The sequence below is a fragment of the Eschscholzia californica genome, unplaced genomic scaffold (assembly GCF_041429995.1).
Source record: "Eschscholzia californica isolate CP2 unplaced genomic scaffold, dmEscCali1.0.p SCAF_3, whole genome shotgun sequence".
NCBI lineage: Eukaryota > Viridiplantae > Streptophyta > Magnoliopsida > Ranunculales > Papaveraceae > Eschscholzia > Eschscholzia californica.
Window position 1 is genome coordinate 2179964 of NW_028238420.1, and position 26166 is coordinate 2206129.

At 33.6% G+C, this 26166-nt stretch overlaps 1 protein-coding gene and 1 long non-coding RNA gene across 2 annotated transcripts; one reads left to right on the forward strand and one right to left on the reverse strand.

The window, feature by feature from the left end:
- Window positions 1-2615: 2615 nt before the first annotated feature.
- Window positions 2616-7074, reverse strand: LOC147547618 (pescadillo-like protein). Its single transcript, XM_086667498.1, has 13 exons — window positions 6914-7074; window positions 6719-6804; window positions 6089-6337; window positions 5878-6003; window positions 5593-5677; window positions 5396-5506; window positions 4988-5081; window positions 4567-4835; window positions 3987-4094; window positions 3765-3886; window positions 3459-3678; window positions 3159-3347; window positions 2616-2948 (listed from the first exon to the last, which is right to left on the reverse strand). The coding sequence occupies exons 1-13, from the start codon at window positions 6935-6937 to the stop codon at window positions 2865-2867; spliced, it is 1767 nt and encodes a 588-aa protein (XP_086523624.1). The 5' UTR covers window positions 6938-7074; the 3' UTR covers window positions 2616-2864.
- A 17222-nt stretch (window positions 7075-24296) lies between these two features.
- On the forward strand, window positions 24297-25529 carry LOC147547619 (uncharacterized). The gene is made up of 2 exons (XR_015237692.1): window positions 24297-24376; window positions 24683-25529. It is a non-coding gene; the product is annotated as an uncharacterized LOC147547619 (long non-coding RNA).
- Window positions 25530-26166: the final 637 nt, after the last annotated feature.

Consider the following 26166-nt stretch of genomic DNA (forward strand, 5'->3'; position numbering starts at 1 on the left):
GTAGATCAATTTGTGCAAAATTGCCTCAAACCTACCTAAACAGATTCAGTTGCTCGAGAAGTTCTTGGATCTAATTCAGCAGTAGATATCTGGAATGCTCTTCGAACTCTTTTCTTTCAGAAATCGTTTGCTAAGAAAGGTTTGCTACTAAATCAGCTTCAGACTAAGAAAGGATCAGACTCAAAGTCTGTATATTTGAGTAAAGTTGAATCAGTCTTTGATTCTTTGGCTGCCATTAATGTTAAGATTGAAGAAGGAGAATACAAGACACATTACAAATGGTTTAGATCAAGAATATGAGAATCTAACAATATTACTTGAAAAGATTAAAGCAAGATTACTCAATCATGAAGCAAGGATTTCTAAGAAAAAGACTGAAGGTACATCAAAATCTAATTCTCTTCTTGATCAAAACTATATTACTGCTTTCTACAGTCAACCTCAACTGTTATTTCCTTTTTAGTCTCCTACTTTACGACCAACTTTTTTTTTGGTCATCTTTTTTTCGTAAATTCAAAATTGATCTCCTTATGTTACACCGTCAGTTAACTTTAATAGTTAATTTTTTTAGTTTCCTTAATTGCACTTCTTAAAAGTGATTTTGTAAATTTAAAATTGACCCCCTTTTAAATTTGGGTTAATTCCAAAAGTTCCAACCTTTTTAGAACAAAATAGGGGGGTCAAAATGGAATTAATTTTAAAAATGTTAAAACACATCAAAGACACATCACCTCACTTCCATTTCATCACCTCCCTCCTCCACATCATCTCTCGCAGCCTCATCAACTTTTCCGGCGAATGTCGTCGGCTGGTCAAATTTTTCGGCGACCTCCAAACTTTTTTTTTATCTCTTTCTACCCTATCTCTCTCTCTATAACTCCAGCGAAGGGGCTCCTCCAAGGAGAGTTCATATATTCATTTCTCTCTTTTTACTCTCTTCTTTTCCTTCATCGTGTACCCTATAACCTTGTTTAACGGCTAGCTTTCTCTCTGAGAAGAGTTCATATACCCATTTTAATATTCACCTCAACTTGAATTTGGCTTGGGCTTAGAAATGACCACGTAAATTGTGGGCTTTTGGCCCAAATTGGATCGAGCATGTCCCTTAGTGATATTTGACTTGAAAATGATACTGGGCTTCAAAATGTGTCGGGTCTGTCCCTAAATGTTGATTTGGTCGACCCAGTTCACCAAACATTTTTTTTTTAAGATGCTTGTCTAATCTAGGTCGACAACGTCAGTCATCAGTGTCATGGTCAGCCCACTTTTCAAGCCATAATTAACAAATAACCTTTTTTTTTGTTAATAAAATTAACAAATAACCTTGAAATCCAATTTAGATATTTTTGGTGCGCTTTCATTTATAAGTGAATATAGGAGAGGTGCCAAAATACCACTCTAATCTGAGCCAAAGGAGACACAATCTCCCTCTAGCAAATATTTTCCTCCTCCCTTGAGGAGCTATTTTTCTAAAATTTATCTTTCAAAATCTAATGTTCCTACAACTCAAAATATTTGTTATTTGTCTTACCATTTTTCAATTAATTTTCATACTTGAGATTGGAAGAATCAATCCCCCAAATTGTCTGTATATGTACCCTAATGAGACTATGTGTTGTATGATAGATATAAGAATCAAATTCTCAACAAAATAACAGAGGAAACTCCAATCCCAAACCGTAAATGATTTTGAGATTTTCTTTACATAACTAAATCATCTGCATTCTCACCAATCCTATTTCGGACCAAACAAAACAATAAATTTCTAGAATAACTTTTTTTCCTTTCCGCTGGCTAAGCGTAGTCGAGAGTTGTCGTGACCTAGTACACATCAAGTTCTCGTCGGACGCATTATTTTTGTAGAGGGTTAGCCTCTTTTAGAAGCAAACAGAATAAGAAAAACTGAAATGGGCTTGACTTTATTCAATTGAATCTAAATATAAGAGCTTTCACATTTGGGCCCGACTATATATATATATATATAATGTGTGTGTATGCCCACTTGACAATAGGAAGGGATAGTAATTGGTCCATTACAAACACCAACTTGTTCATTTCCTTCTTTTCTTTTAGACTTAGAAAATACAAAGTACTGCATCATAATACAAGTTGAGAATATTGATTTGATTGTACCCTCAAAAGATACTCAGGATAAGAAATTCTACTTCACCAAAGTGACTTTCCATATCTATGAAATAACACAGGGAGGAGGAGGTGATGGAGGGGTCTGATAAATCCTCATTTGCCTAGGTTTGGGCGGCTGAGGAACACTCCAACTACCACCACCACCACCAAGTCTTCCTGCCGGTAAGACCATCCTTTTGCCTGCTTCAACACCTCCTGCCGGTAAGACCGCCCTTTTGCCTGCTTCAACACCCTTAACTTTCGTCAGAACAACTCTCCTTTCACCAGTGGTTATGTCCGCCGGTCTTGCAAGAACAATAGAGACAAAGAAAAGAACAAGGAAACCTAAAACAAACTTCATCGAGGGAGCGAGAGGGAGAGAGAGAGAGAGAGAGAGAGAGAGAGAAAGAGAGAGAGGATAGGAATACAAAGTCACAATTATTGGTGTTAAATAAGGGTTTTAGGTCAAAGGACGAACATAAAGCAACAACTTTATAGAATAAACATTTAATATTAATGAATCTAAAAGGCATAATAAAGAAATGTTTAACCAGTCAAAACCGCGTTCATGTTTAAAGCTCACTTTGAGGTGAAGATAACTTAAAAGTTTCACAATATATATTTGTTTACTAAGCAAAATTTCAAACAAAACTTGAACTACAATTAATATTTGTCGAATACTGAACTGGATAAGAAAACTACAACTAAAGTAAGGGCATAGAGTAGAAAAACACATCTGATCATTCAGATTTGCTAGCGGATGCAGCATTCTTTTTCCTTCTCCTGAGAAGCTCAACACCATCTTTCTTCTTCTGATTGCCCATCTGAAAATAAAAAAATAACGACGATCAGATCACATGATGCATACTCAACTTGGAAGTCTACATTTACTTGTCAACTTGTTTTTATATCGAGAAACGAATATGCTCATCCCAAAATGTCGATATCGGTGTACTAGACTGTACTACAACGAATATCAGAGTTCACGGATTCAGGTTTCAGTGGACGATATTGTGAAGGAAGATAGTGCTTACCTGCATTGCTTTGTAAAGTCCCTTATTTTTGCGCGACATAAACGGGATAGACAAGTCATCTTGAATTGGATCTGCCTCTGGTTGAGACTCTTCTTTATCCACTGGAGTGGCACTTTCCTTAGAAGAATAAGAAACCCCACGAAGCTCCTTTTCCAATTCATCATGATACTGCTTCTGAAGGACTTTAATCTGCAAACATCAATAGTACATATTAAAGAACCTCAACTTAGATAGATCAATGACTATAGTCCTTGCAGGAAAGATTATTAGAAAGTTAATGAGGCTGAGTTCATGAATTACTTTTCGCTTCTTCTCGGCAACTTCGTTAGCTTCTGTTCGATTGATAATTCCTTCAGCCAGTAGACTTTGGGGATCATCCAGATCTTGAGTATCAGTACCTGGCATTGGTAAGAACTCTTTTCTTTTTGCAGCTTTCAGGCGCTTAATGGTCTCTGCGTACTCGGGAACATACCCTTCTGACTCATTATCGACAAAAGGTGACAAATGTGGGGGAGGTACCCTATTATATCATGAAACCAAGATCAGAGAATTGGCACAAAATGAGAGAGGAAAGGGAGATCAAAACAAAATAAGCTGCATTGATACCTTCCAACTGTGTAGGCATCTGTTGGCAAGATGATTCGTGCATTTACAGAGTCATAAACCCACTGAGGTTGAACATATTCTCGAGAAAGAAACATGTGACCTTGTGTTGGTCTATCAACAATCTGTACAAATTATAAATGATCAATCTATCAGTAATGAAACAGAATAACCAGCGTATTGAGCATTGACAGATAAGCCAGAATAATTGTATTCGACACAGACCTGGTGAGTGATACCCTCATCAGTTTCCTTAAACGGAGCACCTTCTCCTTCCCAAGAAACTTGTCCTCCAAAGGCAGGAATAACGAAAAGCAAAGACTCTCTTGGAACCTTAAACCAAGCAAGAAAGTTCATCAGTACAGAATTACAAAACAAAATGCATACAATACTAGAATAATAGAATATTCATTGTTAAGATATATATATATATATATATATATATATATATATATATATTATGTGTGCTTAGTTGTTTAATGATCGGTCCTTACATGTTCTCATAATCAATTATTTTGCACTGGACTGCCTGGCTTCTTTTTCTCTATAAAATTTAATATCCAAGGAGCACCTAAAATTACACGTTACATTTCAAACTAAATTATTGTGAACCGAAAGGCTCTAAGCTGTTCATTTACTGTCACGGGTCAACAATTAACCTGGTAATTGCTTTTCCTTTGATTGATCAAGATTTCAAAGAAGTTAAACAAAGAATTTACTTAAAGAAGTAAATGGCAGAGGGAGACAAACAGAGTGATTAAAATTAGTTATCGGACAATATTGCTCTGAACAAAGTAATACTAACCTCACGGCTTAAGAAGAACTTCAAATCTTTAAAGAGAGTTTTACACTCTTTTGTGTCTTCGTCGTCATTATCCTCTCCAGTCGCATCATCGACAAGTTGCATCAATGCACCAGGTTCATTTGCGGGAAGTTGATGTTGAAGCTGAGCCAATCTAAGTTCAGACTCCTCAGTTTGCAGTCCTTTTTTCCCAACATCAGAATTTTCCGTCTCTGATGAACTGGCAGCTTGGGAAGCCCTTGACTCAAGGTACCTCAGTAATGCATACTGATCTGCATAAAGTTAACCTTGAATTAAGTTACAGGGAATATATAAACCATAACACAAGATGTCTCGGTTGCATTGCTTGGATTAAATTTATTAAATCAATCAGAGATGGTGAATTCGTGATCAAAAGTAGATGAGGCTACAAAAAAAATCTTACCTGCAGCTAAACTTTCCAGGCGAGGATCGAGAATGGGTGGATACTTCACATTCATCATGTGATACAGTCTTCCATTGACAAATTTAAGAAGAGTCTGCACACAGAAATTTGAGCAAAATTAAACGAATGCAATAACTTGAAGGAATGAATAAAGTACACGACTCAAGTTGGAAAGTTTGCTATAAAAGTGAAGCAGTGGTCGAAAAAAATCGTTGTCTTTTTGCGTGTAACTACGCAGATGAAACTTCACTGTAACATGCTTATATCTGCCTTTCCACATTTAAACAAATTTGGGACAAAAACAACCAACTCTAACTGACCACCAAAAACTAATGTACATCACAATTTCCACATGAATCAACCCGAAACTGCAAAGAAAGAGGAAAAAAGCGACAGTAGAAATGTGACCTCGTAAAATTCTAAAAAGGTTAACATAACCCTAAAATCAACATCGTCGGTCAAAACTTGTTGCAAGGCATGGGGTGTCAACCAGGTGATCTTTTGTCCCTGAACTTCAACCTGTGAAAGAAACACAAATTAATTACTCGCGAAATGAATTTTATTTCAGTGTACAAGAATAGTTCAAAGAAAATGTGGCAAGGTACCTGATAGTAGATTCCTTTCACAGAAATAAATGTTTTTCGTAACCTATGAGTTCGAGAGATATACGCCTGCCATTCATGGCTCAACCTAGATAAGTAACCAGAAGCAACTAATGAGAAGAAACTACACATGGTAATCCTAGAAGTATAGGACAATAGTAACACTGAAAATCAAATAAGTTTACAAGTATGAGAAACTAAGATCATATATTACATAAACCAAACGTAACTCTGACCACAACATGGAAAAAGTAGTTTACTTTTGCAGTTAGTAAGAACTCAACCAACCTTCGACAGTTGTGAATACGTTTCACTTCGATATGCTCACTTTCGACAGCAGGTAATGCTGCGAATAGGTGCACCATCGTAAGACAATCATCTAAATCCCTGAGCGCATCAATGGCACTTGGATACCTAAACACATAACCACATGAAATGTCAACAAAATGAAAGCCAATAAGGTTGGATTGTTTAGCACCAATTGCAAATATCAATCTACCTTTCAAGAATAAGTCTGTCGAGAGTATAATCTGGCTTTCGAGACAGTAAACGATCAGCAAGAGGATTGTTCTTCTTAGCCACTGCTTTATTAACCTTTTTATCATAAGCCTTAATTTCTCTGAACTTCTTCAATAAGGGTTCATGAGCGAGGAAAGCAATGTCTTTTACATGATAATACGACTTATGGTTTCCTTCAAACTTCTTCTTTGGCTCTCTTGGAAATATTCCCTTTAAAATACATAATTTCCTACAAAATTTGAATACAGCAATTAACTTGACAAACAGAAATTTGTCCATTCCGTTAAAAATGAATATCCATTTCAAAACACTAAACCATGACGAGCAGATAACACTTTAGCCTACTTGTTAAACCCTAAAAACTAACACTTTCACCTACTTGTTAAACCCTAAACCCTAGAGAAAATATGATTTTCTACCGAGGTTTTAAATTTCATAACAAAGATTAAATTTCCCAACTTGTTAACTTATCAATGGAAATGAAAGCTTAAACCCTCAACCCTAAACCCTAACAATAGGTACAAAAATAATTTGAATTCCAGAGCTAAACCAAATAAAACCCAAATCATATAAACCCCAAGTAGACATGTGAAAAGGGTTTTTTTTTTACCTGAAGAGTGGTAAGCCGACTTGTAACTGCTTAGTCGCTTTTGACCTAGGGAGGTATTTGGCGGCATTACCTTCCTTCTTCTTCCCCTGAAAGAGTGAAAACAAGAAATTTATGATTTCGTATAGAGTTTGATTCTATAGTTTTCAGATCAGATTCGATAGTCAGAGATCATGATAGAGAAGAAAGAGGGATTACCGGAGGTCTATAATGCTTCGGCATGGCGTCTGTGTTGAAAGCGGAAGAAGAAAACCTAATTTCAGTTATCAGGCTAGTGTATTTATACAGAGGTTAATTCTATTTTGGTCCTCCAAAGATCCAACTCACCAGTACAACTCCCTAAAGATAACCAGCTTCCCGTCCAGCCCTCTAAACCCTATTTTGTCTTATATTTTTGATGAGGTGTAATTTTTATTATTATTATTATATATATTTTTTTCCCAAATTTTGAATTATGTCTAGAAAAATATTAGAGAGAAAACTGTTATCTTCATCTCTTTTCCAACCCTATATATTCATCTCCCTCTCTCTTTTCACCACCATTTTATCATCATCACTACCATCTCTTCATTGCTTTACCTCTTTTACTTTTTTTAAAAACAAAAGTTAATATTTAAAATGGAATTTGAGGAAGCAAAAACCGTCTAATCAAGTTTGGGAAGGCTTACATTCGTTAGTGATTCTGGCTTACATGTGGTAGAACATCGGGTTCATCTTGCAGAAATATTGGGACATTTCATGTCATCACCCTCAACTCACTTTTTGAAAGGTCGAACAATATACCCTAACTAGGGGTGGGAATCGGGAGGGTTCAGACGGGTTCGGGCACAATATAGCCGGATTCAGACACTACATTACCTAGTCCGCGACTAGTTGCCGGGCAGATCGAGTCGGACAGAAGTAACCAATTCAGGACTCGTAGCCCGTCTGAGCCCGCCTGCCCGAGCGGGCTCCATCGGACTCGGGACGGACGGGCTCGGATAATTTTATTAAAAAAAGTATTTTTAAACAACCCTATATTCAAAGTTCATTTATAAGTAAAAAAACCTCCTTTCAACAAAAAATAAATAAATAAAAACCTAGTTTTTGAAGTTTACAGTGAAGGTCAAACTGATTTCTAACACATTTCAACTACAACCTTCATCATCATCAACTATGACATTATCAACATCATTAACTACAACTTACATCAAATATAACAATATCAACATAAAAAAGAAAACAAAAATTACATCAATAGGATTCATCTCTGAAACATACATTTTATAGAGTACATGGATCTGTTTCTGAGCTTTACTCGTGATCAGTGAATTCCCAATTCCAAACATTAGATCTGGAGAAGGTTTATAACTTCAAATCGTCAAAAAATAAAAAAACAGAAAACCAGTAGATCATACAGTCAACCGAACATTGATCAACTACTTCGTTACCAACCATCAAAGAACTTTAGGGCTTCAGAAGGTTTCGTCACCAACCATTACAGAACAGCAAGCTCGAAATATCGTTATGTAGAAAAGACATGAAGAGAGATGAAGAGAAAGGTAAGTATTCAGTTACCAAAGCTGAGGGTTTAAGAGTTTAAAATTTTAGGGTTTCGGTTGGTTTATTTAAATTTGAGAAGGGGGAGACCGAGAGACTTAGAGAGAATGAGAAAAAATAGGATTTCGATTGGATTGTTTAGAAAGGAGAAGGGAGGGACCGAGATAGAATGAAAGAAATGAGGGTTCGGTTGGATGTTTAGAGAGGAGAAAGGAGAGTCTGTTAGAGAATGAGAGGAATTAGGGTTTCTGGGTATTTAAACTGACACCCTTCTGATCCAACGGTTGAGGTCTCTCTCGATTCCTCAGCTGTTGAATCTTAAAATTAGTGTAGGGTTAATGATCGGGCGGGTATATTGGTTCGGGTAACGAGCGGATGATCGGGCGAACATTACGGACGGGCATATCGGGTCGGAACCACTATTTCAAGCTGGAAAAAAAAGGAATGTAGTGGATATGAAGATGAAATGAAGAAGAAGAAGTAGTAGAAGAAGAGACAGTGGATGAAGAAATATGAAGAAAAAGAGACGGTAGTGAAAGAAAGATGAAAATAAAAAGACCAGTTGAATGAAAAGATGATGATAAAATTTTCTCTCTATAATATTTTTGTCTTAACAAAAATAAAATTTGACAAAAAAAGGACAAAATGGGAACAAAAAATATAGGTCCTAAAGTGATATTTAGGGGTCTATTTTCGAAGTTGGTCATCTTTAGAGGGCTATTAAAGATTACCACGATAGAATTGACCCTTATATTGGCGGAGCACTAGCACTAGCACAGCACGGGCAAGAGTCGGATCTCAATGGTTAAAATGAGTAGCCCCAGTTGGTGAGGCAAACCCTAAACTGGTTCACATATTAAATTTAATTTGCTTACCCAAAATAAAGTTTTCCCCAATTGACAAAGCTATAGGGGTCTTGTGAATGACGAATAACCCGATACTCAGCGTTCTTTTGTTTTTTAGAGCGATTTTGTATTTGCATATACATATTTTTACGGACTTATTTTGTGAGATTCATAATGGTAAGAAATCGGTTTGTAAAGTACATGCCACACAAGATCAACTCCCTCTTAACCTCTTTCAACAAAAAAAAAAATGATCCCTCTTAACCATCCATGGTGTGAGTATTTCTTGTGTTGTTGATAGGTGGATAATACAGTGTACCAAACCAAAGTTTATACATTTGTTCAAGAATAATTTAGTATGGTCAAGTTTCTTACTTGACAAACCTAACTTATTTTCTCTACAAATTTCACGATCTATTTTCTTCTTCTACTTCTCTTCTTCTTAAAAGATGGACTTGAAAAGAATGTGAAAACAAAAATAAATAAATACAAATTTGAAGGTGCCTCCACTCAAACTTATAAGGGACGCCTTTATAAAATTTCATTAGCCCTAGAGGAATTGGGTTTCCAGCGGTGCCGTTGGAAATCCCAACAGTTATGATCTCATTTTGGGCTTCATTTTTATCGCGAAAGTTTTATAGGCACTTTCTGAATATCAAACTACATTCACACTCTAAATAAGGAATATTCATTTTCGAACAAAGATATATATTTTCTTGAATGTCTCTCTTTCTTTTTAGTGTCATTTTTAAGCGACAACTTAGAGTTGCCTTTATCAACATTATCTTCCGGGCATTAGAATTTGCAAAGCACGTTTTAATCAAATAGATCAAAATAAATTTGAAAATAAGTGGAAAAAAACACATAACATTTCATAATTATAATCTAAGTCTAAAAATTTATAAAGACTAAATTACCCTTTTATGTAACGAATTCTTTTATTTTTTTTCAAAAACTTTAAATACATGCTCCCTCCGTTTCAAAATGAACGTCCATTATTCCTTTTTGGGTTGTCTCAAAATGAAAGTCCTATACTATACATAGACTATAACATCTAATACTTTGTCAAATATACCATTCCTTAATTCTATCAATATAAAGTGCAATTTTTGGAAAGATGATGCATGTACTACATCTTCCAATAAAATTCACTTATTTTAATTCAACAAATGGTTCTCTTGCTAATACAGTTTTTGTATTTGTCATTTGGACATATTGAAGTGACATTATCTTTTAAGTAAAGAAGATAAAAGTAGCATCCTTGTTTTTGTATAATCAGAAGAGCTAGGTACCCAAAACAATATTTTTACCTTACCATATCATAGACAACGAACACACGAATAACCCTCCATAGATAAGTTGTACAAAATCTACTAAACCAAACACAATAAAAACAACCTACCATTGTGAAAGTTACTACTCTTGCGAAAGTCGTAATACGTTATCTATCAAAACATGATCGCATTCTAATTGAGAAGGAAGATTACCTTCTCTTTCCAAACGATCCTTATTCATGTTAGAGATTATGTACTAATTATTTCCTCAATTACTTTGAAATATTTCAATCATACACTGTTGCATCATTAGAAAATTGCGATTAAGAGAATTTGTCGACAACTCATAAAATGCTTTTTCAACTGCTTGAATTAATTGATCAATAGTTTCAGGCGCTTCTCGATGTTGCAAGGACTGGAATGTTCGAAAAAATCCAAGGTCCAACACATTTGATTCTGGACTATTTGGTGGTTGGCAACACAACCGAATATCGAGTCCGGTACTTGATACATCTTGAAGAAATTCATCATTATTTGATTTTATGTGAGGTTTAGCGTTATCTTGTCGGACAAAAATTGTGTGTGATACCATCAAACGACCATTTTTCTTTAATTGTCGGTAACACTTTTTCGATAAGAAATTGTCGAATAGTCTCTTTAGTAACGGATAGCATGGCCAGGGATGGGAATCTGTCCGGGCCGGTCGATACCGGTCTCTAACTTCATCGTATTGGTCGACTCAGACATAAAATGTTGGTGACCACCTATTTAATCGGAAAGTCTCGGACGGTCACTTTCAAGATTTGTTTGTGACCGTTTATTTTATCGGTCCAGTGGGACACTGGACGATCTCGGTCCAGAGTTTCAAATAAAATTTACATAAACTTATACCTTTTTTTCATTATCGGAAATAAAATTACAATTTACAAATTACAAATGAAAGTGTTTGACCAGGAAAACACAAGTAATTACTCCATAAAAAAAGTTGATCATCATTTAGCAAGATATAATTAAGACATGCGCTAATCCTTGAATCTACCCTCATATTTCTGATAACAATCATTGTCTGACACTACAAGGGCAAAAACAAAGTACCTCCTTGAACAATATGTTTCTGATTCAAAGTTAGCCCCACGACCATCATATGTCTACAAAATCCGACGTCTATTACCTCTAAAAACGAGGATAGGTTATTCGGTCACTCGTACCGGTCAGTTAGCGGGCGGTCCTTCGACACAGAATTTTAATCGTGACCGTCCATCAATTCTTTCGGGTCGGTGAACTCTGACCCTTATGACCATTGGGTGCCCATGGACACTTTTGTCTCGGTCGAACGGATCAGGTAGCGTTCTTCTCGATTTTTACTGTTTCTCTTTGCTGCTTCTTTAGTTACAAAAGGAAAAACTCCAATTTTCCTATTAAATTCTTCATTACCTTCATCATCAATTCTTGGTTTTCCAACAACCATTATGAACATAACTTTCGTGATAAATCTCTTGCTTGTACAAGTACGATACAGATCTTCTTCTCCAAGGAGACGATATTACTTTTGTGTTTTATTGGTCATATAAAATCATTTTTCATCGATGTGTATATAGTTGTACATATTCTGAAAACGTGGATTATTATTAGGACTATTATGATTAAGCATCGATAAACAAAATCGAAGTTTTCCCTTTTTATTTTCGTTAGTTAAAAATTGTTTCAAAGCATTTGAATGTGATCTTATCATACCTTCTTTAACACATCTCTGAAGAGTATCTTTTGAACAAATAAACCGCTACCCATTGTTCGAAGATTCGTTCGATTTTGTTTAATAAATGCTAAAATTCTGCAACGATCAATCTGAATTCTTTTATGACCAACATTACCAACGAGTTTGTTCAATACATTAAGAATTTTTCCATTAGCGATGCATTCCCGATACAGTTTCCAAATCCTTTGAACTATTTTTCTATTGAGAGATCTTACCTCGGCAACTTCATTAATGGTATCTTTCCTCCGTTTTCCACTATCACTGAAAATTAATTTTGTTAAAACTGAAAATCTTTGGAGCCAATTAGATTTGAGTTAAATTTGAATGTTTGCCAAATTTTATAGAGGCGAATTAGCTAAACGAGATTTTGTTAAAATTGGAAATTTTTGGAGCCAATTAGAATTCAAATAAATTTGAAAATTTGGCAAATTTTATGGAGCTAGATTAGGTAAACCAGATTTTGTTAGTGGTAATCACTAATTACGTGTGAAAAAAAAAGCAACACAATTAGAACGATTTGACTTTTACTAAAAATTAGTCTATCAAATTTGGAACTAAAAATACAATGTAGGAAGATTGATGCTAATATTTTTTAGTGGAGTGAATGACAATAAATGTTAACATTCTTATTTAATAAGGGTTATACTGGAACATACATAACGAAAATATATCGGGTGATTTTTGATAATGGACTATGAATATGAGACGGAGGGAGTATAACTTTTTCGTTAAATGTTGGATTTCGATAAACTTCTATATTTAGAAAGAAAATTTCATTAGTTTTCTAACAAGATGCAATTTTATTACTTTTGTTTTAAAAAGAAAACCTACGTATTTTCTTTCTGTTTTTCTGAAAACTGAGTTTGCAAAATGTAAATTACAAACAAGATTTGAAAAATGTAAATTGTAATCTTGATTTGCAAGCTTTGCAGAATGTAATCTCGAGTTCGAGATTTTGCAAACTCGATTTGCAAATCGAGAACAAAGAAAAGTTCTTCATCGTCAACATTAGATTCATCATCAACATCAAAATTAGGATTTCGGTTTTTTAGGATTTATCATCGTCATCATCAGATAAAAACACATGAACCTCGATTAATCAGCGGGAGTCAGAAACAAGATTCGAAGAACACGAACAGATTCAACATCATCAAATGAAGAGCACAAACATCAGATTCATTATCATCTAATAAATAACACGGACTTCTAATCCCCAGAATCTCTTAATGAGCAGGAATCATAAGAAGAAGACAGAGAACACGAACATTAGATTAATCATCATCAACATCAGATTCATTCATTATTGGGAGTCCGAAACAAAAGATGTTTCAGATATTCATCATCAATTGCTAATGAACCCTAAAACATAAGCGTGATTTAGGATCGTTATTACGATGCCCATGTTTTATAATTTTATTAAACATCTCACTTCATTGAATTCAATAACTGAACCATAACCCGTAATCAAAATTCCAAATTTTTTTCCTTTCCTTTCGTTCCTCTTTTTTACCTGGATTCTACCAATTACTCTTCAACATTCTATAGAAAACATAACTCAACCCCAACCGGGCAAAGTTTCAAAGCTTTATTTTCTTCTTCTTTTTTTATTTATTTTACACACTCTCTATCTCTATGATCTTGACAAAAATCTGTAGAAATAGATATAGATTGATCTTTTTCGAATCAAATCATTGAAAAATCAAAACGACATGAGAAGAAATCATTGAATACATCTGAAAGTGATTATCAATCATATTAATCTCAAACGAAGTGGGTTTCTGAAAATCGATTCATTTTACAATTCTACAGATTTGATCGGTTAGTTAGAGAGAGAAAAAAAATTGCGAACACATGAAAAATTTAAAGGATAATTTGCTATAGGTTTACTATGATTCAACAATGAAGAAGAAAAACAAGGAGATAAGAGAAAAAGTGAGTTTTAATGAGAATATATTTGGAAAAAAAGAACGACCCGGTTAGTAATTACCCATATTCTTTTAAGAGTGGTTTACAGACGCCCCATGTAAGTGTTATAGATGCCTCCCTCGAGGCAAATTTGAGAAGAAGTTTGTGAAGGAAGGAGGCACCTATAATACTTGTGGGAGGCCCCTATAAAACTTCCCTTATTTTAAATTTAATGTATCATTAACATAATATTTGGTAAATAGAAAAGGTGTTTAGTATAGGGATCCGGTTAAATGGTATTGGGACATGGTCAAATTTTCATATTTTTAGATTTTAAGGCCATTTACCAATTAGAAAAGAGACTTTGTTTTTAGGGATTTAAATCGAATAAATTAGTTTTTATTGGGATAAAAACTAAGATTAAAATAATACAAGTATCATCGTTTTCTTTTATTTTCATGTTGTTCTTCCTTAGATCCACAAAACTTAGCACAAAATCCTATTTTTAACCTATTCTACGAAACAACCACCACCTATAAGAACTATATTTTTATTTACTTTAAGTTTTTCACATCCTTTTATTTCATATGTAACACACTAGGCATGATCCGTGCCAACTAACAATTTTGTAAAGTGCATTGTGCATCACAATATCGTGAAAGGCGAAAATAACTTACTTTTTTTTAAAGTCATTTGGTCCATGTTAGGTATTTTTCACTCCAAGGAGTTTCCAAACCATTGTAATTCCCTATTTACATATTGAATATTGAACAACCTTAGTTGGTCCAAACATACCATATTTTTATATTTTAGCAAGTAGAAAGAACTACACAAAAATCAAGAAATGCATCCGACCATATTTTCCTACAAAGGAATTTGAATCCTTTCTTCTTCTTCCTTTTGAATGAAAATTTTGGATCCTTTCTAAATTACGTCTATTAGCTCAAAATATTGTCAATCATTTTTTTAATAGTAATATATATATCTCAACAAGTATCTAACCAAATTTTTACAATTTTTCCAGATTTTTTATCTAAGGTGAGCATTTTTTCTAGTTCATCACCAATCTGTAAATTTTATATTTTGTTCATGAAATGATAAATCCAATTAGGAAAAACAAAATAAACTAAGAACTCAATCTTCAATACCCATAAGAAAACAAATTCGAAACTGATAATAGTTAATAAAAAGTCATATCGGTACTAAATTTTCCTTAATTCATCACAAGTTACAAAATAAATTTAGCAATATATGATACGTGAAACTTATAAATAGATAGTGAATAAAATTACACTTCCCATCAATGTAACCATCTTCCAAATAGAGAACGAAAGAGAGATCGGAAAAAAGTTTAAAGAGAAAAATACCTACAATTTCATGAGAGTGCATTGTAAAAATGTAGAGATCAAGAACATTCAATTAATGGGGGGGAAAGGAAGACATGCAATTTCATTTTTAAAATTTGCATCCTCTTTATTTTTCATTCATTTCCAAAGATGAATTAATGGGAGAAGAGGACATGAGGAGAGGGAGAGAAAAGTAGTTTCATTGAGATGAATGAACAGGTAGGATTAAAATCCAAATGTATTTCAATAGGGGGGGGGGGGGAGGAAGACATGTAGTTTCATTTTTGAAATTTGCATCATCTTCATTTTTCATTGATTTCTAAAGATGAATTAATGGGAGAAGCGGAGATGAGGAAAGGGAGAGAGAAATAATTTCTTTGAGATAAATGAAGGGGTATGATCAGAATTTGAATGCATTTCAAAATAAAGATACAAAAGTGGAAAAACTCGAAATGAGTATATGTATTATCCACTATACCATATAATGATTCAAGAAATAAATTACAGTATAGTTAAGGGAAATTTTGACATTGACCCCCACTTTTATATCGATATTAGGACTACAACCCCGTTTTTTTTTTAACTTTAGATTTACATCCTCACATGGAAGGAAAACGTTAGCTTTTAGTTGAATGTCACGAGCAATGGCAGTAGCGGCGTGATCTTGAGTCGATGTTAGGGTTTCAATGAGAAAAGCGGTTTGGATCGTCACGTGAAGAGATCTAGTGATTCGAGCACATTTGAAGGGTTGAGATGGACCGCATTCAGTACCGGAATCCATCAAAGTTCCACCTCATCGTCTTCAACCTCTGTCGAAGCAGACCTTCAAGGTCTATCCGAGCAGATCTCCGGCGAAGGGATACCCCTTCGCCAGAGTATTTAGAGAAAGAAAGAGAGAGGAAAAAAAAATCTTTTTTAGAGAGAGAGAGAGAGGAGAAAGAAAAGAAATTTTTATTTTTTAAAATATTTGAAAGTCGCCGGTCGGAAAATTGGTCGGTCGACGACTTTCACCGGTGAAGACGATGAGGTGGCAGAGAGGTGATGAGATGGAGGAGAGAGAGGTGATGACTAGTTAACGGAGTTATAACGGTAATTGAAAAAATAAGCCACCTGGGTATTTTTTATAAAGCTTGGGGCTAGGCAGGAAGTTGATCACGAAGTTGGGGGCTATTTGGGAAATAACCCTTACTTAAACAACCATTTTCTATTTGCAAAATATATAAACTTTGGACAATATCTTTTTCTTGCAAGTCAGTTTTCAAATAAAAGGTATGCTTAATAAGTTCTAACATGATATCCGAACTAATGTGTTAGAGATGGGTCAGGATCTAGCAACCTTAACCCTAAGTAACTCCAACTGATGTAGATTGTTGCGGAAGCGTAAAAGTAATGGAATCCACCATTGTTAATAAACTAAACTAACGAAATAAAACTGATAAAATAACGATAAACAATAAACTTGATTAATAATAAACTTGGTTGATAATATTCTCTGATCTGGTTAACAAAGACAGACTAGACTTCTCTTATATAGAGATTGTACTTTCCTAGATAGACTCAAATAAGGAATATAAGATAACTACTAATAATACTTTCCTTGATTGCTAAGACTCATAATTATGGAAACCCTAAATACTTAATTATAGAAACTACGCTAATGTAGCTTCTTAACCGTGAGGCCCACTATCACCATGGCCGTGAGGCCCGATAGGAAGATGGTCTCCATCATACTCCCCCGCTGCGGAACAACTTGCCCCCAAGTTGGTGTTTTCATAAAGCGGAACGTCCAAGTAATGAGGATATATATCAGTGATGTTGAAGGTAACTTCGGCGACGAGTTTGAAGGCAATCCTTAGTTCCCACTTTTCACGAAAATTGTCGAAAATCCGAAGAAGAAAAATATTGACAATATCACCAATTATAATGTGAAACATATATTGCCAAGATACTCGCAAAAGCAATACCAACGTAGATACGTCTAGTAAATTGCGACATCGCCCGTCGTCTTTTAGTTTGACGGAAGAGATCACATATACAACCTGTCTTGTTCTTGGAAAAACAATGGATGGCCATGAAGATTGGTTTGTATGATTCTTTGAAGTTGAAAGCCATGAAGAAATCAATGGAGGAGAAAGTATTTTATGATTCGACACAACTAATTCGTCTCCCGGAATCATATATATATGGATCAAACAACTTATTCGAGCTTGTGTTAGTCAGTTGAATTTCTTCTTCTTGATCTGTCTCATCGAAATTTTCTTCCTCCATTATTGAAAAACTAGGATTTTTTTATCAAAAACCTCTCCTTCAATAATATTGACCATGGTAGTCGAAGGAATTTCGGATAATAATTTGTTCGATTGGATTTGAGACTCTATAAAAGATAAGTATTCATGTAAAGGGAGAAAAGCATATCGAAAAATACTTTTCACTTTATTCCAATCATCTACGAACGATTTTCCTTCATTAACGAGTCTCCATTGCATCTCGTTGTATTTTTCATACACTCTTGTAGACAAGTGTTGTTCAAGAATAAAAACCTTATCTTCATCACGAACCTCTTGGTTTATAAACAAATCTTCCATCTGTTGAATCCAAAAATCTATATGATATTGATAATCAAACATAGGAATTTTGGAATTGACATTAATTTTGTTTTGATCTTTTCGATCAACATAGAGTTGTTGTGCATCTCTTAAAGGATCCCAACCTAAACGCGGAAGATTATTCCAACATTCAAGATGAGAAGTATTTAAAAAAAAATTATCTGTTCCCAGATTCTTAAAGCTCTGAATACCAGCTGATGTAGATTGTTGCGGAAGCGTAAAAGTAATGGAGTCCACCATTGTTAATAAACTAAACTAACGAAATAAAACTGATAAAATAACGATAAACAATAAACTTGATTAATAATAAACTTGGTTGATAATATTCTCTGATCTGGTTAACAAAGACAGACTAGACTTCTCTTATATAGAGATTATACTTTCCTAGATAGACTCAAATAAGGAATATAAGATAACTACTAATAATACTTTCCTTGATTGCTAAGACTCATAATTATGGAAACCCTAAATACTTAATTATAGAAACTACGCTAATGTAGCTTCTTGACCGTGAGGCCCACTATCACCATGGCCGTGAGGCCCAATAGGAAGATGGTCTCCATCATAACCCTGGTATTGGGGGGCGATATTAGCATTAGTCCATATTATATGGAACATTAGAATTTGCAAACTAAATAAACTTTAGACAATTCTACCGTTGTAACTTGATTCTGAAAGAGAACTTAAGGCAAATGAGCTGTAGCTGCCTTAACTATTTCTTTGTTTTCCATTTGCAAACATGTTTCATGGTTTCTTGTTATTGAATTATTGTTAGTATTATTGTCATTGAATAATGAATCGTGTCACTGCAATATCTTGCTTCTTAAACAATGTAAAAGCCTATTTTGGTTGTAATGGCTTAGGCATATCAAGTTTATGAATCCCTGTTTCTTGATGACATTTATTATTTTTTAGGGAGTGCTACAATGACAAAAATCTTGACAAAATCCTTAACTTAATGACTCATTTTCACTAAAAGACAAAAAATTTCAAAGTTTGATTCGGACCGTTTTTTTTCCCGTTCTTTTATCTGTGTGACTCATCGAGTCAAGGATTTTGATAAAAATCTTTTGTACACTTAACATTTTCCTTACAAAAAATTCTATTTAGTGAATGCATGTTTCTCCAGAGCTTTGTGTTATTGAATTTTGAATCTCGACTAATCTTTTTCTTTATGCAACAATATGCCCTCTCTAAAACAATTTCCTCCTTGGAATGCTTGGTTAGTATGGTTGCGCATCAAAAAGTTGTGGCATTCCTTCAGTCATTGCAAGGTGAAGCATGTGGGTCGTGAAGTAAATCAAACAACTGATTTTTTGGCCAAGATGAAGCCTGATGGTGAGGTTGAGCTAGATCCTTCAAGCTTGTCTCCTGAGTTGTCTGTTATTGTGAGAGATGATTGTAGAGGCAGAGTGAGACTTAAGAAATTTTGGGACTGATTGTATAGTGTTCCCTTTTGTATTTTTGGTTGCTTTTTTGCTTGTTCCCTTGTTCTGGGTCTGGGCCCTTTAAACCCTGCTCATCAATACAACAAAAGAAAAAATCTCAATCTCATTTTCTTTTTCTTCGGACAATAATATATATCTTTCGAAAATACTCCAAAAATCAATCAGATTGCTACTTGTTTATGTCTGGTTTAGGTATTACAACTTGCTTGCTTAAAGATCCTCTATTCTTGCAATCAAAATTGTTAATTCCTCTTTATATCAATTATAGTGGAACTTATTATATGGCTTGACATGAAAATGTGATAACCACTATCACAGTATCACATATGTACATTATAAGAAAAAAAAACAGATACAGTAGAAATGATGTTGCTAATGTGAAACGAATCAATGTCTCTTGTTACATGTGCCTTAAACTTCACATGCCCATATCCTTTGTTCTTATTTTATTCATGTATCATTGGCAGTCTATGGCTTCACAATCAAATCATTCCAAAAATAGTACAATAATGAGAAAAAGTTACTTAGAATGCTTTTAGGGTATATTATACGAACCCAAATCAAACCCAAATTTCATTTCAACGAGTCAAGCAGTCATTTAGGAATATATATATATATATGGGATAATTTCTAGAAAGGTCAAAATAATATTGAAAATGAGTAGAAAAGCACAAAACACTTGAAAATTATTATTCAGGTCAACAAGTGTGCAAATACTAAAATACTCTTTTTTTGTCATTTTGTGTAACTAAATTCTTTTGTTTTTCTTTAAATTTTAAATCGATATAACTTTTATTTGAGATGTCGGATTTCTAAAAAAATTATATATTTAGAAATGATTTTTCATTAGGTTCGTAACAAGATCCACTTTCAATACTTTTGTTTAAAAAAAAAAACACAGCAAAAACGGGCGTTTTTTTTCTTTACGTTTTTCTGCAAACGTGTTTGCAACAATCTGTTATGCAAACGTGTTTGCATCAATCTATTCTAAAAACCCAGAAAAAACGACGTTTTTTTTCTTTACGTTTTTCTGCAAACATGTTTGCAACAATCTTTTATGCAAACGTGTTTGCAACAATCTGTTATGCAAACGTGTTTGCAACAATCTGTTATGCAAACGTGTTTGCATCAATCTGTTCTGCAAACGTGTTTGCATCAATCTGTTCTGCAAACGTGTTTGCATCAATCTGTTCTGCAAACGTGTTTGCAGAAATTGTTATGCAAATGTGTTTGCAACAATCTGTTCTGGAGTTTGAATCAAACTGGGGATTGAGTCATGGGGTTTGAATCAAATTGGGTTTTTGTTATATTTAGTGAAATTTAAGGTTCATGGTGGGTATGATTGTATTATCTGATTATGATTTTGATAAAATTGTTGGGTTCTTTCAAATTTTGTATTTTAACTTTAGGGTTAAATAAATATGAAAATCTCTCGAAGCTGAAGAACTCGTGAAGATGACGAATGGGGTAAGAAGAAGATTGGATCAGAAGAGGATCGGATTCAAAGAAGAATCAAGAAGATGAAGTTTCGGGAAGAAGAAGAATGAGAATAAGTCCAAAAAAAAATTTGAATTTAATTTAGAGAGAGAAAGTTTTAGTTGGTGAGGGTATTTTAGAAATAGAAAAAATAGAAAATGACCTTAATAGTAATTACTAATATTATTTTAAACTTTGCAAGTTATTATACATAATATTTTTGTAAGTTCTACCTAATAGGAAAAGATCAAATTTTTTTTTGTTATTATGATATTTTTTTGAATCCAAACAACCATTTTCCTTATATATATTACGGATTTTGGTTGAAATACATAGTAGTTTAATGTATGTTAAAATATATCGTTAGAGTTAAAAAGAATGTATGACTTTTACAGTATGTGTGACTGATTTTGTATTCACATTTTAGAATGATTGAAAAAAATTAGAAACAATGGAAAATTATAAGATCGTATACTTACGTATTATTATGTTATAAGACAATAAGATATTGGAATGAAGAAGTTATATAATATCATCTAATTATTAATATGTTGTAATTGGGTCATCATATAATTGGTATTATATAATTGGAAAATAGAATATAATTCTCCTTTTTATTATCACCAAGTAATTAATGGAAGATAAGGTGTTGGTCACAAGCTTGTGCCTAAATTAAAGTGATATTCCCCATTCCCCACATCTCAATCTAAGAAATTTTGATGATCAAAACCAAAATGATTGATTATGGCAGGCCCATCAATTATTTTATACACTATTGATGGAAATACAATCTAAGATCATTTCACATAATGCATGTACTCAGTATTTGATGAGTAGCTCATCATTTTAGGTCCCATTTGGCACTCTTCATTTTCTTTTTTTAAATGGAACGTCCAAAAAATAAATATCAATATGAATTTTATTGGAAATCAACAATGAAGATTTTGATGTTAACGCGTGTGAGACATGTCTGCACACTTAATGTCTTGCCACCGAGAGATGCGTGAAATTTCACAATTAGATTAGCAAATATCAGAAAGACGAACATAAAACAATTAGGTGATATCTAATATTTAATGTAGTCTAGTCGGGTGTACGACAAACCAATAATAAATTTATTATATGGATCTCTATAATTGTGAGTTATGAGATAAGCCGTTACATTGAATTAATACAACTTCGCGACCCAATTCATATTTATAAAGAGAATTAAGGTTATTTAAGTTTTCTAATTAATCCAGATAATATCTATGTATTATATAATTGCAAAAGATATCTTAAATATATTACATATTTTAGATTTCAAATATCTTAGACTCTGGTTATCGATCCGTCACATTATCATAATATCTGATGAGTAATGCTAGGAAATAAGAGAAAGCGGGTGACTCTGAGTAAAAATTATATGTGTTTTGCCGTGTTTCGTGTTTTAGTGAATCAAAATCATCGGAAGAGAGAATCACATCAATACACATAGAATTTCTTCCCATAATCTCCCTGCTACAATTTTCATATCTCATTACTCTTGATATTACAAAAACACATAAAATTAACTCAACCTTCTCTCTTCACAGCTTCACTTGCTCGGAAAAGATTCAAACCATAGACAAAAGAAGTCAAATACAAAAGTACTCTTTTATGAAAACATCAAAAGAATAGAATGCCGACTCTCTCACTCACCTGCACTCAGCTGCAGCCGGCAGCCGACATGCCATTGAGTGGCCTACCAAATTTCAAGTATGCTGATAATTATACCTAATAATACACTCCAACAACACTTTGTTTATACATCATTCTTCAACTTAACTATTTTCTCTTAAGCTAAGGAAACCATTACATTTTTTATATTTCAAAAGAGGAGGCCAAGCAAAGAACAATGGTGATATCTTGGCTATTTACTCTAGAGTGGATCGATGAATCCAGGCCGACTAGCAGAATTCGGAGCAAGAAATTTTGATCTCATCACTTCTCTTTCTAAATCTTACCTATCCGCTTAAATGGGTTTGGATTCCTTCGGCCAATACAAGATTTTTTTAACGAGAAAAAGTCTACAAAGTTGCAAATTAAGATACCAATGTAGACGTATTTTTCATCACGCTAGTTGCATTGCGCTAACGGGGGCAATTTGTTAAGATTTTGGATATCCAACTCGAAATAATATAGTAAGAGAGTATCGTTTGTTTATGTTGGACTATTCTTACATGTATTTTCAAGTGTGATAATATTTGAGTTTATAGATTATAGTATGTCTTTTACTAAAAGTGACTTGAAGCGCATGCCGGGCAGAGAGGGCCTAACAATATAAGTGCATGTTGATAGGTTTATGTTACTAGGTGTATGTTACATACCAGATCTTGCACCATGTTAAATTTGTCGACATCTAACTTAACTCCAACTAGCGATGAGCGGGTATAATAAACAATGTACTAAGGACACAGAGTAAGTATTTTTTTGCCCGTGTGGGACTGTTCTCGTACTAAGTATTTTTTTTGCCCGTGTGGGACTGTTCTCGTACTATCAAACTTCATGGTTAATCGAACTTAATCTAAAAATTTATTTCATTGAGAAATACATATAAAGAGTCGCATCAGAAAGAAAAGTCTAGGGTTTGAGCGTGTAGTATTAGTGTGTAAATGCGCGTGAAATTTATATCTACTTTTCTTTGGGTGCAGCTAGAGTAATAGTGTTTTCTTTCTTTTTAGTGTACCATTCAAATCAAATACTCAATGTCTCAATTTTATAAATTGTCCTTTCCCTTCTTCAATGGCCCATTTGTTGTCATTCTTTCTTATTAACTAGTTTATTAAACTAAATTATATCACTAGCTAGTTGATCTTGATTTGTTTTCTTTTTTATTCTTTTCTAACCTAATTCACATACTCATCTCCAATTAGGGTTTTCTTATCTTAGTTCTTTAAAAAGAAAAAGGTTATCAAAATTATGTGTATATATGTACTCATCTGTAACAGATTATTAGCTCAAGTGGGTAAGTTTAGATCAGAGAGTTGGGTTTCTCTTTTTTCAGATCAGAGTGTTTAGGGTTCTTTCTTGTAAGATCAGAGAAATTAGGGTTCTTTCTAGTCAGACCAGAGAAGTTCAAGATCATAAACAGGTATATAAACTACTATTCTAGTATTCTACTGGTTTTTCACTAATTTCTAGTGTTAGTTAATCTCACTGATTTAGAGTAAGGGTAGTTGTTTATTAAGTTAATAATCATGTGTTTATGTAATTAATCTCACTGGATTTTTATGGGAAAACATGATGTATAATTGGTGAGGTTTCACCAATTATATGTTCATGATAATAGGTGAGAGTATCATACCAATTATACGTTCATCATGCTGAAGAGCAACTCTATAAGTAGTAGTAGTAGAGAGAGAGATAGAGGATTTTAGACATATCTTGATGAAAAAGATGGTAGATCAAGAGAAAGGAAGTCTAATAACTAGAGAGAAACATGCATGTAAGTAATTATCTACCCTAATTAATTAGTATATTCTTGTAAAACCTTGGTTGTGTTGTACGGATCTAGTACTTGTAGTTGGTGTTTAATTACTTGTAACTAATTAACCCTAACCCTAATTTCCTTCACAAAAGAACACAACCCTAATATCTTCAAGAACAACTCCATAATTAAGGTGAAAAAATGATTTTAATTCTTGCCCTTCTGTTTAAAAGACTAATCGATCACTTTCGTCTGCTTCAAATAAATTATGAAATGAACTTTTTTTTTCAAAAGGATGGTTTTTAGTATATTTTGTTGTTGCAGTGGGGAAACTCTAATTAATGGCATCTTCATCAAGTTCTTCAAACTATCCTTGTGCTGCTTGTAAGTTCTTGAGAAGAAAGTGCATTCAAAATTGTGCTTTTGCACCCTATTTCCCACCGGAAGAACCTCATAAATTCGCAAACGTTCATAGAATCTTCGGTGCAAGTAACGTGACAAAACTTCTCAACGATATACCCATTCATCAAAGAGAAGATGCAGTTTTATCTCTAGCTTATGAAGCCGAAGCTCGTATTAAAGATCCGGTCTTCGGATCTTATGGAACGATTTTGATCTTGCAAAAACAAGTTCATATGCTTCAAGAAGAACTAGACTATGCTAAAGCTAATTTTATTTGCTCCACTTGCAGTGAGAATGGGGTTGGGTTATTGCCTTCAAGTATAATGAGTAGGTCATTATCATCATCTATGGATGAGTTGAATAGAATGATATTGGATTTTGATTATCAACAAGGTGAAAGTTCTTTTGGCTCTCAGGTTTCAGCAGAGTTCTCACCTTTACCATATGATTTTCCCCTTCCATGGCTTGACAATGAAGAATCAGATGGAATATTGAGAGGGGGTAGAGATGGTGAAGAAAGGAATTTGTGAATATAATTGATGAATATGATGAACTATCATACTCATCTTCTTTTTCTTTCTAAATGAAGGAAGAGAGGAAATATGGAGAAAGGAGAACTTAATTTCTAGGTTTTAAATGTTGTGTTTTTCTTTCATGTAAAAATAACTGGAGGAGTATTTTTTTTTTTCATTTGAGGTTGTTTAGATGATCATATGGGCTACTTAAGATCCATTATGAGGAAATATGATTAATAAATTCCTCTACTCCCAAATTCATGCTTTGTTCATTAATACTACTAATTAACAAGAAAAATATTGTATAGTTTTTTTTTTAAAAAATGAGGATCGATGATATTTATGTGTTAAGGAGACTAGATTTCGAATTATAGTATTTCAAAAAGAAAATGTGAAGTTGTAGTGTTTCAGAGGCTTCCAGTTAGATCATCTCCATTGAATCACTTCACAAAAACTTTAAAAAATTTAGTTGTCAAACTTGTCAAGTGTTTATTAAAATTCAGGAGTATTACATGCACAAAAAAATTTGACTTAATTCGTGATTTAATGACTCAATTTAACTAAAAAACAATAGAATTCATAGTTTGACTACGATTTGGACCGTTCTTTTACATAGGTGAGTCAGTTTGTCAGAACTTAAGTCAAAATGTTTTGTAGACTTAACATTTTCCTTTAAAATTCTCTTTCTTAAGTATCGAAATAGAAACACACTAAACTTTTGTGTATGCAATGGAGATTTCTAAATAGTTACAAATATCACTCTCAAAATTTAATAGGAAAACAATGGTTAAAAGTAGTAAAGCTTTTTGCTCGTTTAAATTTTAATTGTTGAGATGGCAATTATAGAAATCCAAGAAGACTCTCTAAAGTGTCATATTAGAAAATATTTTT